Raw genomic sequence first — 17,011 nt, forward strand, 5'->3', positions numbered from 1 at the left:
AAATAATCAAACGAACTTTAAATTTTCTAAAAACAAATAAAAGTGAACTTGACTTATAATTTGATATGATTGACTTTAGGGTTTTACCGAATGAAGATTTCGGGTTGTCACAGAGTGGTTGTCCTTTGAATCCATAAGATTAGATTATAGTTGGTTTGAGATTACCTTGGTATTTCAACCATTTCTATGTTAAGGATAAAAGTTCTTCTATGTACCACTTTAGCTTAAAGATATCTTAACTTCAATGGCTGCTTCTAATCCTCACCAAATGATTTGAATGCAAATCGCAAATAGTGTGGGTGGCCTTACATGTGCCCCACTACTTGTTGTGGAAGAATATGATCACTGGAAAGTTAGAATGGAAAGGTTTTTACTGGCCAAAGATAAAGGTGAACAAATCTGGAAATCTGTCACAAAAGATCCACATGTTCCTGTAAGAAAATTTGTAAGGGATGCAGCTGCTCAGCTCATACGTGAAGATGAAACTCGCCCATCTCCTCTAGCTGCAGATGATATCGAGAAGCTTTATGCTGATCAAGTTGCTTTCTCTGAAATGGAGTTTGGTGTTCCTCCTTCACTCTTTGAGCACATCAAGCTTTGCAAATCAGCCAAAGAGATTTAGGACACTCTTCAGGACCTAATTAAAGGTTCAGAAAATATGAAACACAAGCGCCACACCTCAGTTTTCAACAACTTAGATACCTTCACCACCACTCCTGGTGAATCAGTGGCCTCTACCTCGAACCGTTATCGTATTGTGGTGAACAACATGACTGCTCATGGGATTGTCCGAACTCCCTTGGAGTACAATCTCAAATTCATAAAAAGTATTGGTAAAGGATGGGGAACTATAAAATCTTGTCTTCAAAGCAATGGTTCTTTGAAAAAGTTGAAGCTTTATCAACTTTTCGATTAACTTCAAGGACATAAGTCAAATGTTGCTCAAACCATAAAGGAACTCTCCGGAGGTCCTCTTGCACTTGTCAGTTCTTTTGAATCAACTATTACAAACTCATGTTCTTTGGATCCCTTCAAACCCATTGTTCCATCTGTTCAAACATCCGCACCTACCTTATCTCCACAAACTTATCATGTTGATGATTCCGAAGCCATGGAATCTAAACCCAGTTTTCACTAGGAGTTTGCTTTACTCTCAATGAAGTACAAATGCTCTTTCAATTCCTCCTACAAATCATACCAAAATCGATTCCATGCTCCTCACTAGAACAATCCTCAACCATACTCAGCTCTAGAACCTAAACCCTCTTCGAAAAATCCTCCTACATACAAACCGAACCTCTCTAAGCAAAGCTCTACTTCCGAACCCTCTCAGAGATCCAAATCAGACAAACCAAAAATTGTGTGTCATAAGTGTGGACATGCAAACCATTTTGCTAAAGATTGTTTGGTTGATGCTCCACAGAAAACAAAAATCAAGGATTCTGCATACTATGTCTGAAAGGCACAAAAGATGGCTAAAAGTGAAAAAGCCTTTGGTGGTTTCAAGAGACGTTGAAGGATATTGGTCATCCGGGGATGATGATGACATGGTAACTGGAAGAAATATGTGTCTGATGACAAGACAAACCAATTAATGTGATGAAGGGTATTGGTCTTCAGGATTAGAAGATGAAGATGATATTGCTGAACCTCACTATTGATACATGGCGACGAACGATCCACTAGGTCGAAGCATTGTTCACCAGGTAAAATCTATGATCTCTGATAATAATTTTGACTTGTCTCTCTGTGAACCTTATCTGTGACAACCGGAAGTTTGCTCCATCGCCGTAACCCGTTTCCGTCCATAAAATTCATCTTTTTCGAAATGTTTCCGTTTAAGTTTTTAAATTAAGTCATTATTTTTTAGACTTCTGTTATGAATTAATTGATATCTAAACACATTAGAAAACCAAGAAAACATTCCAAGTTATTATTTAGAAAAATTTTAGTTTCGACCATATCGGGTTACGACAACTTAATCGGGTGCAACCAAAAGCCTCGTCTATCGTCAGTATCGAGTAGAATTCCACCGTGTCCCAAACTTGAACCATATATAAAGTTGAAATCACTTCATTTGAAGCTTTTTCAACCTCTCTCTACTCTCTCTCTCCTCTCAATCCAAGATCTAGGTCCAAAATCATCCAATTCAAGTCCTCAAATCATTAAGGTAACTATCCTAGCTCATTGTATAACCTCTTCAACCTTCAAATTTGTGTTTAAACTGTGAATTAGGACCATTAGCATGAGTTTAAAGCCCTAGAACAGTCCTAGGCCGTAAACTCACATCTAAGGGGGTTTTGAGCCCCAAAACCCCCTCAAGACACTATTGGAGCATAGAAATGACATAAGGACTTATTGGAATGGACTTGGGACACCTTGAACTCATAATTTAGGGGGTAAATGAGAGTTTACGGCCCAAGAACATGCTTGGGCCGTAAACACCATTTCATGGGCAGTAAACTCCTTCTAGGGTGTTAAGATGCCCCTTAAACACCTTATAAGCCTTGGAATAAAGTCTAGAAGCAACCACAAACGAGTTAAGGGCCTTAAACTTGATGAAAACCACTCCATAAGGAGCTTACAGCCATAAACCCCCCAAGAATGGGTTCCTTGGCCGTAAACTCATATATCTTGGTCAAATAGTGCCCTAAATTCACCCCATGACTTGTAAAATGAGTTGGAATCACATGTGATGTAACATCCGGAATTTCAGGTATTATATTTATTCATTTTATTTTGAGTTTTGTGGAAGAACTCGGTGAGTTGGTGCGAAGACTCGCCGAGTAAAGACACGATTTCTCACCCGGATTAATGACCGGACTCGACGAGTCACATTGGTGGACTCGGCGAGTCTGCGCTGTTTAATGAAACCCTAATTTCTCGGGTTTGGGGCCTATTTAAAGGGCCTTATGGCCGTCATTTGTGCTCACCAGTCCCCAGAGTGAAACCCTAGTGAGATTGAGCATTTGGAGTGAGATAAGGAGCCATTGTTGACCTTGGAGGTGTTATCTAGCAAGTGAAAGGAAGCAATAGCCAAGGGGAAACAAGAGGATCAACTTCCTGGAGATCTAAGGTCCAGAACATCACGTTTGAGGTACTATTTTTTTCGAACCATTCTCTGTTATGGTGATGTTCATGTTGATTTAGGGCTTATTGATCCCTTTCGTGGCTAGATCTAGTGCTTCCTTGGTCCCTTAAGCGAGTTAGGTTCTGGATCTGGACCCTTGGAGGTCCAGAGTGTCCCTTTGTCCAAGCTTTTTATGAATCCATTGGGGTTTTGGATTGGGGTCTTTGTGCTTGAGGTCAAAACACTATTTATGAGTCATTAGGTGTGTTATGAGAGCCAAGACATGAACTTTACGTGATGAATAACCTTGGAAGGACTGGATCTATGAGTTAGTGAAGCAGATCTGACCTCTGAAGGTCGTTTGGGGTTGTGCATGGAATGCACTCGCCGAGTCCATTTCCGGACTCGACGAGTTTGTGTGGGTTGTTCAGTGATTTCGAACCAGGGTTTGAGTAACCGAGTTGGGTGAGTGACTTGGTGAGTCGGAAGGGACTCAGAGGAATCGGGTCCCCGTAGAGACTCGGCGAGTCCACGCCAGACTCGGCGAGTTGAGTTGACCGTTGACCGTTGACCATTGACCAGAGTTGACTAGTGTTGACTTGATATGGTTAGTCAACCTTAGTTGGGAAAGTGTTAATTAGAGATGTATTATGTTATAAGAGGATGATAGCTCGGGAGATCGAGCACTCGTGATTTCAGGGATTTGCGAGTTATCGAGATACGCGAGGTGAGTCTTCTCACTATACTTTACCTTGAGTAGGTAATCAGAGTTGTGTGACAGAGTATTTGTATGCTATATGTATGTTATATGTTGTACTGCATTATTTCTATGTGATTTATGATGTGAATGTTTATAGAGTTGGAACCGGAAGGTTCACAGAGTTAGAACTAGATGGTTCACAGAGTAGGGTCCACGGACCCATAGAGTTATAGCCTCGAGTGGCTAGTATGTGCTATGTGTGGTATTTTGGGGAACTCAATAAGCTTTGTGCTTACAGTGTTTGGTGTTATTTGTTTCAGGTACTAGTGATGACCGCGGGAAGGCGCCGGCCTGATCAGTACACACACAGGATTTTTATGTTATGAGATCTTGGGATTTTTATATGTTATGGATTTGAGTTTCAAACACCGATGTTTTTATAAATACTAAATGAATTATGCTTTTATAAAATGCGAAAAATTGTTTTGAAAATTATGGTGTTACAAGTTGGTATCAGAGCCTTGGTTTGAGGGATTCGGGTACACCTTCGGGCGTATTTGAACTCAAACTGAGGATTTGAGAAATATTTTCAAAAAGAGTAAAAGATTTTTGGAAAACGCAGAGCAGAGTCGTGTGTACGATCAGTCCGTGTCCGAACGGTGATTTCCCAAGATACCCTCATATTATGTGTTATGATATTGATATGATGTATTCCCATGCTAGAGTAGGCTAGGTACTCCTATTAGGACTAGAGTGGCCTGATTTGTGATGCCTTAGCCTATGGAGAGGTGAGCTGCTATGAGATGCTTGAGAGTGAGTAGGTAGCAGCGAGGAGCTTATGAGAGATCTGTTAAAGAGTGGATTATGCATAATAGAGTACTTGGAACTTGGGATCCGAAGAGGAGGACTTGGGGTGTATTCTGATACTGTGTGGACAGTAGTATTGGGCCCGTACTACTAAAAGCACCGGGGCGGTGTACAGCCCAAGTAAGAATCTTTGGAATGCCAAGGATCAAGGAGGGATGAGTTATCGAGTGTGAGTACGCTCGAATGGATTCTAATTTATCGTATGTTGTATTTCAGAGGTAGATCATGGTGAGGACATGTCTTATGCCTGAGAGCAGTGGGGCCGGTGATGAGGAGATCCGCCGGATCATCCATGAGGAGGTGGCTGCGGCCATCAGGGCAGAGATACTAGAGATGTTTGGGTCTATTAAGACCACGTTGATTGAGACTTTCGATGAGCGTTATGCCGCTCTTTCTGAGGCTGCTGTTGCAGCGGCCACCGCAGCTATTGCTGCCGCGAGGCCGCAGGGTGGTGATGCGTTGCTGTTCCGAGAGTTCAGCAACACAAAACCGCCGGAGTTTGACGGGACCCAGGACCCGGTGGCGGCTTTATGAGATGGATTTCAGACATAGAGGGGTGTTTCTTTACTTGCTCATCTCCTGAGCATTTGAGAGTCTGGTTCGCGCTGAACCAACTTCGCTTGGGAGCGAAGGACTGGTGGAAGTTTGTGACGGCGCACTTTACGCCTGCTGAGGTTGCGGCAGTGACCTGGGAGAGGTTCACTGCCATGTTCCGAGATGAGTATGTTCCCCAGGTGGAGAGGGAGCGTTTGGCCCGGGAGTTTCTGACCCTCAAGCAGGGTACTGAGTGTGTTATAGTGATTACCAGGATGTTCCACGAGAGGGCGATGTTCTGCCCTGAGCACGTGTCCACTGAGCAGGCATATATGAGCCGATATTTGAGTATCTTGAGGAGATACATTCGGGAGTTCGTGGCGAATGCCTCGTACCGGACATTTGTCGAGCTTCAGGCAAATGCCCGACAGAGGGAGATTGAGCTAGAGACTCAGGCTAGCGAGGAGGCCGAGTCTCAGGGGAGGGATCGGCGACCGGCACAGTCCCAGCCGGCAGCCAAGCGGGCCAAGCCCGCTGATCCCAAATTAGGGAGCCAGAAGGGCCGCACTTGTGGAAAGTGCAGCAAGGGTCATGATGGAGTTTGTAGATCTGGATCTTGCTACAAGTGTGGCAAGGAGGGGCATATGGCCAAGGACTGTCCAAAGGGGTTTGCAGTGTGTTTTCACTGCAACCAGACCGGACACTGGAAGGTAGAGTGTCCGCAGTTGCAGGGATCAGCTCAGAGAGCACCTCAGGGATCTGCCCCTGCCGCCATCATAGCTACCGAGAGTCGGCCAGTGAAGGCCGAGACGCCGAGGGAACGAGGGAGAGCCTTTCAGTTGACCGCGGAGGAGGTCCGCGCAGCGCCCGATGTTGTGGCTGGTATGTATTCTTTCGTGTATTTATTTTGATGTTGAGATATTATGCTTATATTATGTTATGCGTAGGTACTTTTCTTGTGAATTCTGTACCTGCCTTGGTGTTATTTGACTCGTGTGCGAGTCGGTCTTTTGTATCTTTGGCTTTTAGTCAGCATATCAGTATTAGTCGTGAGGCGTTGAGTCGGCCTCTGAGAGTTTCCATAGCTGACGAGAGAGTGATATGTGCCACGGAGGTGATCCATGGGTGCGTATTCGAGATTTTCGGTGTTGATTTCCCGATCGATTTTGTTCCTATTGCGATGGGTGATGTCTGTGTCATTGTGGGCATGGACTGGGTGAGCAGATTCGGTGCGGTTATCGACTACGAGCGACAACTGGTGACCATACGAGACCCTAGTGGGGGAGTTCATACGGTGTACGGTGAGGGTACACGTTCTCGGTCAGCGTTTTGTTCGGCCGCTAGGGCGAGGCAGTGTCTACAGCAGGGCTGTAAGGGCTTTGTGACGGATGTGATGGATACGCGGGTTGATTCAGAGAGGCCGAGGTCAGTTGAGGAGGTTGCGATAGTGCGTGAGTTCCCGGATGTATTTCCAGAGGAGTTGTCGGGTGTGCCTCCCGTGAGGCAGGTGGGGTTCAATATCGATTTGGTTCCGGCGGCCGCGCCTGTTGCCAAGGTGCCTTATCGCCTTGCACCTCCAGAGATGCAAGAGTTATCCTCGCAGCTTCAGGAGCTGCTGGGAAAGGGATTTATTCGGCCGAGCAGCTCGCCGTGGGGAGCGCCTATCCTTTTTGTTAAGAAGAAGGATGGTTCACACCGGATGTGTATTGATTATCGGGAGTTGAACAAGCTGACGGTAAAGAACCGTTACCCGTTGCCGAGGATCGACGATTTGTTCGATCAGTTGTAGGGAGCATCTTGGTTCTCCAAGATCGATTTGAGGTCTGGATATCATCAGGTGAGGGTGCGAGATGAGGACATCTAGAAGACAGCATTCAGGACGCGATATGGGCATTACGAGTTTGTGGTGATACCTTTCGGGCTCACCAATGCCCCGATAGTGTTCATGGATCTCATGAACTAAGTGTGTAGGCCGATGTTAGATCGGTCGGTGATTGTATTCATCGACGACATTTTGGTATATTCAAGATCTAGAGAGCAGCATGAGGAGCATCTGAGGGAGATCCTCGGAGTTCTGAGATCGGAGAGGCTTTATGCCAAATTCTCCAAGTGTGATTTCTGGTTGCGAGAGGTCCACTTCCTAGGGCATCTCGTTAACCAGAAAGGGATATTGGTCGACCCGGCCAAAGTTGAGGCAGTGATGAGTTGGGAGGTGCCGAGGTCCCCCTCCGAGATCAGGAGTTTCTTAGGGTTGGTAGGTTATTATCGGAGATTTATCAGGGATTTCTCTAAGATCGCAGTGCCACTCACCAGGTTGACCCAGAAGGGTGTCGCTTTTTCATGGGGCCCCGAGCAGCAGGCCTCCTTGGAGACGCTTCGCCAAAGGTTATGCGAAGCCCCGATGTTAGCCCTCCCGGAGGGGATGGAGGACTTTGTGGTATACTGTGATGCGTCGATCTTGGGGTTGGGAGCGGTGCTGATGCAGAGAGGGCATGTGATAGCATACGCATCGAGGCAGTTGAAGCCTCATGAGACGAGGTATCCCACCCATGATCTAGAGTTGGGGGCAGTGGTGTTCGCCCTCAAAATTTGGCGTCACTATCTGTATGGGGTTCGGTGTACGATATACACAGACCATAAGAGCCTGAAGTATTTGATGGATCAGCCTAACCTAAATATGCGGAAGAGGAGGTGGTTGGATGTGGTCAAGGATTATGATTGTGAGATCCTGTACCATCCGGGCAAGGCTAATGTGGTAGCCGACGCCTTGAGTCGTAGGGCGGAGAGCGCCCCATTGCGGGATGTATGTTTGCGGTTGACCGTGATGGCTCCGGTGTTGGACGCCATTCGTAGAGCACAGGCTGAGGCCGTGAGATCAGAGAACCAGAAGAGAGAGCGAGTTGTTGGATTGGTATTGGAGTTCGTTACCGATGGTCGGGGGCTTATGACATTTCAGGGGCGTATATGAGTACCGTTTGTGGGAGGGACGCGTACCATTTTGATGGAAGACGCTCATCGGTCGAAATTCTCGATCCATCCTGGGGCCACTAAGATGTATTTAGATTTGAGGAGAGAGTATTGGTGGCCATATATGAAGAGGGATGTTGCGTGGTTTGTGGAAAGGTGCTTAACATGCCGTAGGGTTAAGGCCGAGCACCAGAGACCGCATGGTAAGTTGCAGCCGTTGGAGGTTCCCGAATGGAAGTGGGAACAGATTACTATGGATTTTATCACTAAATTGCCAAGGACTGCTAGGGGAGTCAATGCAATTTGGGTGATTGTAGACAGGTTGACAAAGAGCGCCCACTTTGTTGCTATCAGTGAGAGTTCTTCCGTAGAGAAATTAGTAGAGATGTATGTGAGGGAAGTAGTATCTCGGCATGGAGTGCCGATCTCGATTGTTTCAGATTGGGATGTGCGTTTTACTTCCAGATTCTGGAAGAAGTTTCACGAGGAGTTGGGTACTAGGCTGCATTTTAGTACCGCATATCACCCCCAGACTGATGGACAGAGTGAGCGGACGATTCAGACGCTCGAGGACATGCTCCGGGCATGTGTGTTGGACTTCGAGGGGAGTTGGGACACGTATTTTCCCTTGGCAGAGTTTTCCTACAACAACAGCCATCATTCGAGCATTGGTATGCCACCCTTTGAGCTGTTGTACGGGAGGAGGTGTCTGACCCCCATTTGCTGGGGAGAGGTCGGGCAGCGTGTTATGCGTAGCACAGAGATTGTGCTTCAGATGACAGAGCAGATACATCGGGTCAGGCAGAGATTGTTGACCGCTCAGAGCCGCCAGAAGAGTTATGCGGATAGACGTCGATCCGAGCTCGAGTTCCAGGTCGGTGATTATGTTCTCCTGAAGGTATCTCCTTGGAAAGGAGTGATCCGATTGAGGAAGAGGGGCAAGCTAGGGCCCCGGTATATTGGGCCGTTCAGAGTGGTCGCGAGGGTGGGCAGGGTAGCGTATCGTTTGGAGCTACCTACGGAATTGGAGTAGATTCATAATACCTTCCATGTGTCTCAGTTGAGGAAGTGTATAGCCGACGAGTTGGCGGTAGTGCCGTTAGAGGACATTCAGGTGGATGCGAGCCTAAACTACGCAGAGAGACCAGTTGCGATTGTGGATTGAAAGATCAAGGTTCTGAGGAACAAGGAGGTGCCTCTAGTACAGGTTCAGTGGCAACATCGGAAGGGATTCGAGTTGACCTGGGAGGCAGAGCGTAAGATGCGGGAGCAGCATCCGGAGCTATTTCAGGAATGAGACTTCGAGGGTGAAGTCAGATTCAAGTGGGGGAGAATTGTAACATCCGGAATTTCAGGTATTATATTTATTCATTTTATTTTGAGTTATGTGGAAGAACTCCGCGAGTTGGTGCGAAGACTCGCCGAGTAGAGACACGATTTCTCACCCGGATTAATGACCGGACTCGACGAGTCACATTGGTGGACTCGGCGAGTCTACGCTGTTTAATGAAACCCTAATTTCTCGGGTTTGGGGCCTATTTAAAGGGCCTTATGGCCGTCATTTGTGCTCACCAGTCCCCAGAGTGAAACCCTAGTGAGCTTGAGCGTTTGGAGTGAGATAAGGAGTCATTATTGACCTTGGAGGTGTTATCTAGCAAGGGAAAGGAAGCAATAGCCAAGGGGAAACAAGAGGATCAACTTCCTGAAGATCTGAGGTCCAGAACATCACGTTTGAGGTACTATTTTTTTTCAAACCATTCTCTGTTATGGTGATGTTCATGTTGATTTAGGGCTTATTGAGCCCTTTCGTGGCTAGATCTAGTGCTTTCTTGGTCCCTTAAGCCAGTTAGGTTCTGGATATGGACCCTTGGAGGTCCAGAGTGTCCCTTTGTCCAAGCGTTTTATGAATCCATGGGGGTTTTGGATTGGGGTCTTTGTGCTTGAGGTCAAAACACCATTTATGAGTCATTAGGTGTGTTATGAGTGCCAAGACATGAACTTTACGTGATGAATAACCTTGGAAGGACTGGATATATGAGTTAGTGAAGCAGATCTGACCTCTGAAGGTCGTTTGGGGTTGTGCATGGAATGCACTCGCTGAGTCCATTTCCAGACTCGACGAGTTTGTGCGGGTTGTTCAGTGATTTCGAACCACGGTTTGAGTAACCGAGTCAGGTGAGTGACTCGGTGAGTCGGAAGGGACTCAGAGGAATCGGGTCCCCATAGAGACTCGGCGAGTTGAGTTGACCGTTGACCATTGACCGTTGACCAGCGTTGACCAGTGTTGACTTGATAGGGTTAGTCAACCTTACTTGGGAAAGTGTTAATTAGAGATGTATTGTGTTATAGGAGGACGATAGCTCGGGAGATCGAGCACTAGTGATTTCAGGGATTTGCGAGTTATCGAGATACGCGAGGTGAGTCTTCTCACTATACTTTACCTTGAGTAGGTAATCAGAGTTATATGACAGAGTATTTGTATGCTATATGTATGTTATGTGTTGCACTGCATTATTTCTAAGTGATTTATGCTGTGCATGTTTATAGAGTTGGAACCGGAAGGTTCACAGAGTTAGAACCAGAGGGTTCACAGAGTAGGGTCAACGGACCCACAGAGTTATAGCATCGAGTGGCTAATATGTGCTATGTGTGGTATTTTGGGGAACTCACTAAGCTTTGTGCTTACAGTGTTTGGTGTTATTTGTTTCAGGTACTAGTGATGACCGCGGGAAGGCGTCGGCCTGATCAGTACACACACGGGATTTTTATGTTATGAGATCTTGGGATTTTTATATGTTGTGGATTTGAGTTTCAAACAATGATGTTTTTATGAATACTAAATGAATTATGCTTTTATAAAATGCGAAAAATTGTTTTGAAAATTAAGGTGTTACATGTGATTAATCTAGGACCACCAAAACACATTAAGACATGGCACATAAGAGTTTACGGCCGTAAACTCATAGTTTACTGCCGTAAACTCCTTAAATGGTCCTTAGAATGCCCAAATTCCCTTCCAATGCTTCAAAACCAAACCTAGCATCATCCCTCAAATGTTATAAGGCCATTTAGCACTCAAGAGCACCATCCATGAGTTTATGGCCATAAACTCATGCGGATGTGGTGTTTAGGGCTGAAAACTCTTCTAAGTGTTTACTCTTTAAGAGTAAAGTCCATTCCTAAGCCATACACCCCTTTAGATGTCACCCGTGTCACTCCAAACACTTGAATTGAAGTGTTTTCGCGTCTAGAAGTGTTTATCCTTATTTAATAAATAGATCAAGGTATAATTAGATACAAATTATGTATCTCTTCATATTACATAGGAACCTCGCGTGTTTCAATCCCTGAACTGACAATTAGCATCCAACCGGCACATCTCTTGTCTGGTGAGTTCATACCCCTACGCCTTTTTCCGTGTTTTTCAATGTTTTCAGGGGGGAATACAAGAAAAATTATAAATGTTTTCAAAACCTAAAACTGATGTATTTCTATAAATATCTGGCTAACTTTTAGATATCTTTACCCCTTATGTATTATGTGGAGCATAAGGGATGTTTTCTTGAATATAAATACATGGATTTCAATTACAGTAAAGGAAACAATCAAAACAATCAAATTATTATGGGAATAATTTGGGATCTTCAGTTCTTGTTTTACGAGCACAGATTTATGTAAAGTTAATAGATAAACTATGTCTGATTCAGTTTATCTCTGTTTAATTTAGAGTTTTATGCCAGATAATTTCATTGTATTAAACTATTTTCACTGTATTATGTTTCAAAACGATTAGTATATTTGATAACGCCCGAGTACATCGTGAATAATTTAATACTAGCTTGTGAGACTATCTTCTGTAATTTTGTCTTTTTTTAATTTTTAAGTTTTAAAATCAGAATAAATGGATTCTCAAAGTCAAACACATCATCATGAGCTGGATTCTGTCATGGGCACCATTACACGCATTCCAAGACTGCTGTCTACAGATGGTTTTCCTGAATGGAAATACCGGATTGAAAAATATATTAAAAGGAAGGACTTCAAGATTTGGAGAAGCATCATCAAGAATCCTGTCAGAATTACCACCACTGTTGCAGGGCAAGTAGTTGACAAAGCAGTTGAAAACTACACAGATGAAGATTTTGAGAAAGTGGAAGAACAGGAAAGGGCTTTGGCCACTCTAACCATGGCTTTATCTCCTGATATAGCTCAAGGTTTCAGAGAGTATACTTCAGTAAAAGCTTTGTGGGAAGCTTTGATTGAGGTATATGAAGGGAATGAAGACATGAAGGAAAGCCGTCAGGATATGCTACGTCAAAGGTTTAATATGTTCAACTACATTCCTAGAGAAACCCTGGAGGCACAGCTACAACGATTCACTACTCTCACCACTGAGATGAACATTTTCGGGATCTTTTTGACCAATTCAGAGATAAACAAAAAATTACTAAGTGCTCTTCCAAAGTCATGAGATATGAATGTAGCTGTCATCAAAAAGACCAAGGATTTGAATCGTCTCACTCTTACTGAAACAATGGCTATCATCAAGGCATGTGATATTGATGATAAACAATGGGAGATAAATCATGTGAATTCGTATTCGACTGCAAAATTTGGGATTTCCTCTAACAATGCTCTTTCATCAGTCATTCCTTCCTCACGTCAAGCATTTGATATTCAGCAGCCTCAGATCCAAACAATTGTTGTTGCGTCATCCATGCCTCACTCGCAAAGCCAGCTGCATGTCACTCCTCAAGTTGCTCCCTCTCTAGTGTACCAGTTGTGGCCTCTTCCTTAAACACAAAGGAGTGTGATGACAATATTGCCTTTGCCGCAGAACTTGTGAACTGCTATAATGCCCTTCTTGATGCAGAACTTCCACCTCAGTTGTCATTTGCTGATATGGATCAGATTCATCCAGAAGATGTGGAAGAGATGGACATCATATGGCAGATAGCCATGGCAGTATTCAGGGCTAAGCAGTTTGCCAAGAAGACTGGGAAGAACAACCGGGGCATCAATGTTGATAAAAAATGTAGGGTTTAACAAAGGGAAGCTGTGTTGTTTCAACTGTCGCGAGCCGGGTCATTTTGCTCGTGAGTGCCCGAAGCCGGATAGAAGATTAAACACTGACCGAACAATGGTTGCAGTGGGAAAAAATCGGGGAGGTGCTCAGGTCAATAGTTAGAAGGCTATGGTTGCTCAGTCATTTGACTGGGAGGACCAGATTCAGGCCCTGAACATCTCAAAACCTGAAAATGCTCACTTGGCCCAAGTAAAGGATGAAGTTTCCGTGGAGAGTGTTGCAGCTGAAGAAAAGATGATGGAGCATTAGTATGCATTGATGGTATCTTCTACTTCTGAACCAAAGAAAAATGAGGTAAGTTTGCCTTCTTGTTCTCAAGCTTGTATTGATTACATTAAAATTCTTGGTGAGCAAATAGAATCATTACGTAGAGAAGTAGAGGACTTTAGATATGAGGGCTATCAACTAAGAAAAGGACAAAAACCCTTAAAGGCCCAATTAGAGACAAAAATAATGGACTTTAGGAGACTTCAAGAAGACTACAGTAATAAATGTCAAAGCTATGATTATATCAGGAGACAGAATGTTGAGTTAATTGCTGAGCTTGATACATTAAAAAATAAATTTGATACTGCAAACTTTGATTTTAAAAAATATGATGTATCAAGTGAGGTAGTTGCCAACATGATTGACCATTGCCTGCAGTTTAAACAAAACCAGAAAAAGGGTTTGGGATACGATAAAGTGCCTCCTCCTTTCAATCACAATTATCAGTATCACCCTGTCTCTGATGAGGAGATTGCCAATGAATCTTTCATGGTTTATGGCAAGCCAACAAGTTTTGTTTCAGGAGGAGTTATTAATGTTGAAAATACTAACATTTCTACTTCCCCTGCAGATATCCTTAAATCAGTCAAAGCACGAAGATGAAGGATCTGTTTCTGATAATAAAACTGAGTTTGAACCTAGAGTTTTAGTTTTAAATAAAGACTTTATTTTTTCTGATGTTAAAAGTGACAATGTTTTTTGTGATTTTTCTGCACCTGCTGATACTGGTTTGAATTGTTTTGAAGTGTTTGATGAGATGTTTGATAATTCTGATGTTTGTAATGATACTAATAAAAACTCACCATTTCCACAAGTCACTCCATCTGATACACCCTCACTTATCTCACAAACTGCTTCTTGTTCATGTTCATGTGAGAAAAGTAAGGGTGTCGGTATGGAAAATAAATCTGAAAAAGGCAGTACATGTTTTAATAATAACAACCAAATTTGTTTTAATTGTGGTATTGGTGGTCATATAGCTAGAAATTGTCCAAATAAAATGTTTGTACATTATATGTCACAAAGAGGAGAGAACGAATTTAGAGGAAGGTCTTTAACTAGAAAGTGCTCTAGAGCTCGTTCTCGGAATGATGATTGCAAGGATGATCGTAGTAGAAAAAGGGTAGTTTTTCAAAATAGTAAAAAGGTTTTTCATAAAAAAGTCCTAAACAGTTTGCCAAAACCGAATACGGCTCCGCCAAGATCGGTTTCGTCAAGGAGCAGCTCTGGGTCTTCAACCACTTTTGGTAGAAAACCCAAGTGCTCAATGCAAACTGATAAGAAACCTATTTCAAAACCATCGGTGACTGTTAGGAAACCTAATTACCAATGGTTGCCCAAAATAAATTCCAATCCATCATCAGCCTCCTCTGAAAAGTTAGTAAATAATGATAAATCAGAAAAGGTGAAGGGTCAACCCGGGAAAGTGATGACCTGGGTTCCCAAATCTGAATGATCCCACACATTTTGCAGGGACAGTTGCGGAGGAATGTCGTCAGACCTTGGTTCGTCGACAACGGCTACTCCCGGCATATGACAGGAGACATCTCCCAACTGAACAACATTCAGTCTTTTAATGAGGGATATGTTTCCTTTGCGGATGGAGAAGGTGGCAAGATCACTCAGAGAGGAACCGTTACAAATGGGGTGCTAAGTTTCAAGAATGTCAACTTTGCTCCCGAGTTAAAACATAGTTTGTTGAGTGTGTCTCAGATATGTGACAAAATTCTACACATTTCACTGACAAGGAGTGTATGATTCTCAAGCCAGGCATTATCATCCCAGAAGAGTGGATTCTCATCAAATCTAAATGGGATGGAAATGCTTACATTATTGATATGAATAGAAACATTCTTGGGCAAGTTACTTGCCTCTTTTCGAAGGTCTCAGAACAAAACGCAATGATGTGGCACCGAAGACTCGGTCATGCTAACACCAAAAACCTAAATCGTCTTGCAAAGAATGAGATAGTACATGGTTTACCTGTCAGAGATTTTATAACTTTTGAGAAGTGTGTTTCATGTGCCCAGGGTAAACATCATAGAAAACCACACCTACCAAAACAGGTTAACTCAATCAGTCAGGTGCTCCAATTATTACATATGGACTTGTTCGGTCCAATCAACGTACTAAGCATCAACAGAAGTTCGTACTGTCTGGTTGTGATTGATGATTTCTCTCGTTTTACGTGGGTTTTCTTATTATCCAACAAAGCTGGGGTTGCAGATCTGATAAAGAAGTTCATAGTGTTGATTGAGAACCAAACCAATAATCGGGTGAAGGCGCTTCGTACTGACAACAGAACATAGTTCAACAATACTATTCTAGATCATTTTTGTGCAAAAAAAGGATTATGTGTCAATACATCTCCGCTCACACACCTCAACAAAATGGTGTTGCTGAAAGGAGAAATAGAACTTTAAAAGACACTGCAAGGACAATACTGTGTGACTCCAAGTTACCAGCTTTCTTTTGGGCCGAGGCGATTAACACTGCTTGCTACGTTCAGAATCGTGTGTTGATCAACAAAGCTCAGATGAAGACACCGTATGAGATTTTATATGGTCACAAGCCATTAGTCAGTCATTTCGTGTATTTGGCTGCCCTTGCACCCTTCTTCACTTAAAGTCCTACCCAAAGTTTAATGCCAAAGCCGATGATTGTTACTTCGTAGGGTATGATGCACGCACCGCATATAGGGTCTACAATAAGAAGATGAAGCAGATTGCAAAATCCTATGATGTGCGCTGGTTGGAGGAGAATGAAACGGATGCTCGAGTGGGTCTGGATTGGTTATTTGATTACACATCGCTTTTCAAGTCTATAAATGTGTATTTGGATAGTTCATCTGGGTCTTCCTCTAGTCCGAAGAATGTTTCTGAAGATGAAGACGAAGAAGTTGTCTACAGACACCCAATGGTATCCTCTTCACCATCTGAGGGGGAGTCCTCTGCTTCACCTGAGGGGGAGTCATATGTACCACCTGATAGTCCAAAATGTCAAGTTCAAAATGATACTCCTGATGGTGATGCTACACTTCTTACTCCTGTTGAAAGAGAGTTCATGTCTAGAGATGCTTCCGCTGTCACTTCAACTTTTATGGAACTACTCTTTCCTGAAGACATTTCTAATGATTTTGTAGCAGAGTCATCTAATGTGGAACAATCGGCAAACGATGGAGGTATCAATATTCACAATCTTCCCGTCTCACTTAATGATATCAGCCAGGAGACACCCTCAAGAATTCAATGTGATCATCTGATCGAGAACATCATTGGTCAGCTGGGCGATGTTAAAACCAGAAGTCAGAGTGGAGATGTCAATACATGTCTCTATTATTTCTTTATCTCTCAAATAGAGCCCAAGAATGTTGAAATGGATCTGAATGAACCCAGCTGGGTAGATGTTATGCATGAAGAGCTAAATCAATTCGAAAAGCTCGGGGTTTGGAAATTGGTTGACTTACCAAAAGGCAAAAAATCTCTTGACACACGCTGGGTCTATCGAAACAAGCAGGATG

General features: G+C 43.5%; 1 protein-coding gene across 1 annotated transcript; it reads left to right on the forward strand.

Annotated features, from left to right (window-relative positions):
• The first annotated feature begins 1,451 nt into the window (after positions 1–1,451).
• LOC145099761 (uncharacterized) lies at positions 1,452–12,609 on the forward strand. Its single transcript, XM_079037272.1, has 2 exons — positions 1,452–1,550; positions 12,175–12,609. The coding sequence occupies exons 1-2, from the start codon at positions 1,452–1,454 to the stop codon at positions 12,607–12,609; spliced, it is 534 nt and encodes a 177-aa protein (XP_078893398.1).
• The last annotated feature ends 4,402 nt before the right edge of the window (positions 12,610–17,011 follow it).

This window comes from Lactuca serriola, chromosome 4, assembly GCF_051521515.1.
Source record: "Lactuca serriola cultivar US96UC23 chromosome 4, Lser_US96UC23_V15, whole genome shotgun sequence".
NCBI classification, from domain to species: domain Eukaryota; kingdom Viridiplantae; phylum Streptophyta; class Magnoliopsida; order Asterales; family Asteraceae; genus Lactuca; species Lactuca serriola.

Coding starts and splice junctions, on each gene's coding strand:
- LOC145099761 (XM_079037272.1), top strand. CDS start 1,452: ATGTCTGAAAGGCACAAAAGATGGCTAAAAGTGAAAAAGCCTTTGGTG. Junction 1,551..12,174: donor CCGGGGATGATGATGACATG/GTAACTGGAAGA, acceptor ATTAAAAGGAAG/GACTTCAAGATTTGGAGAAG.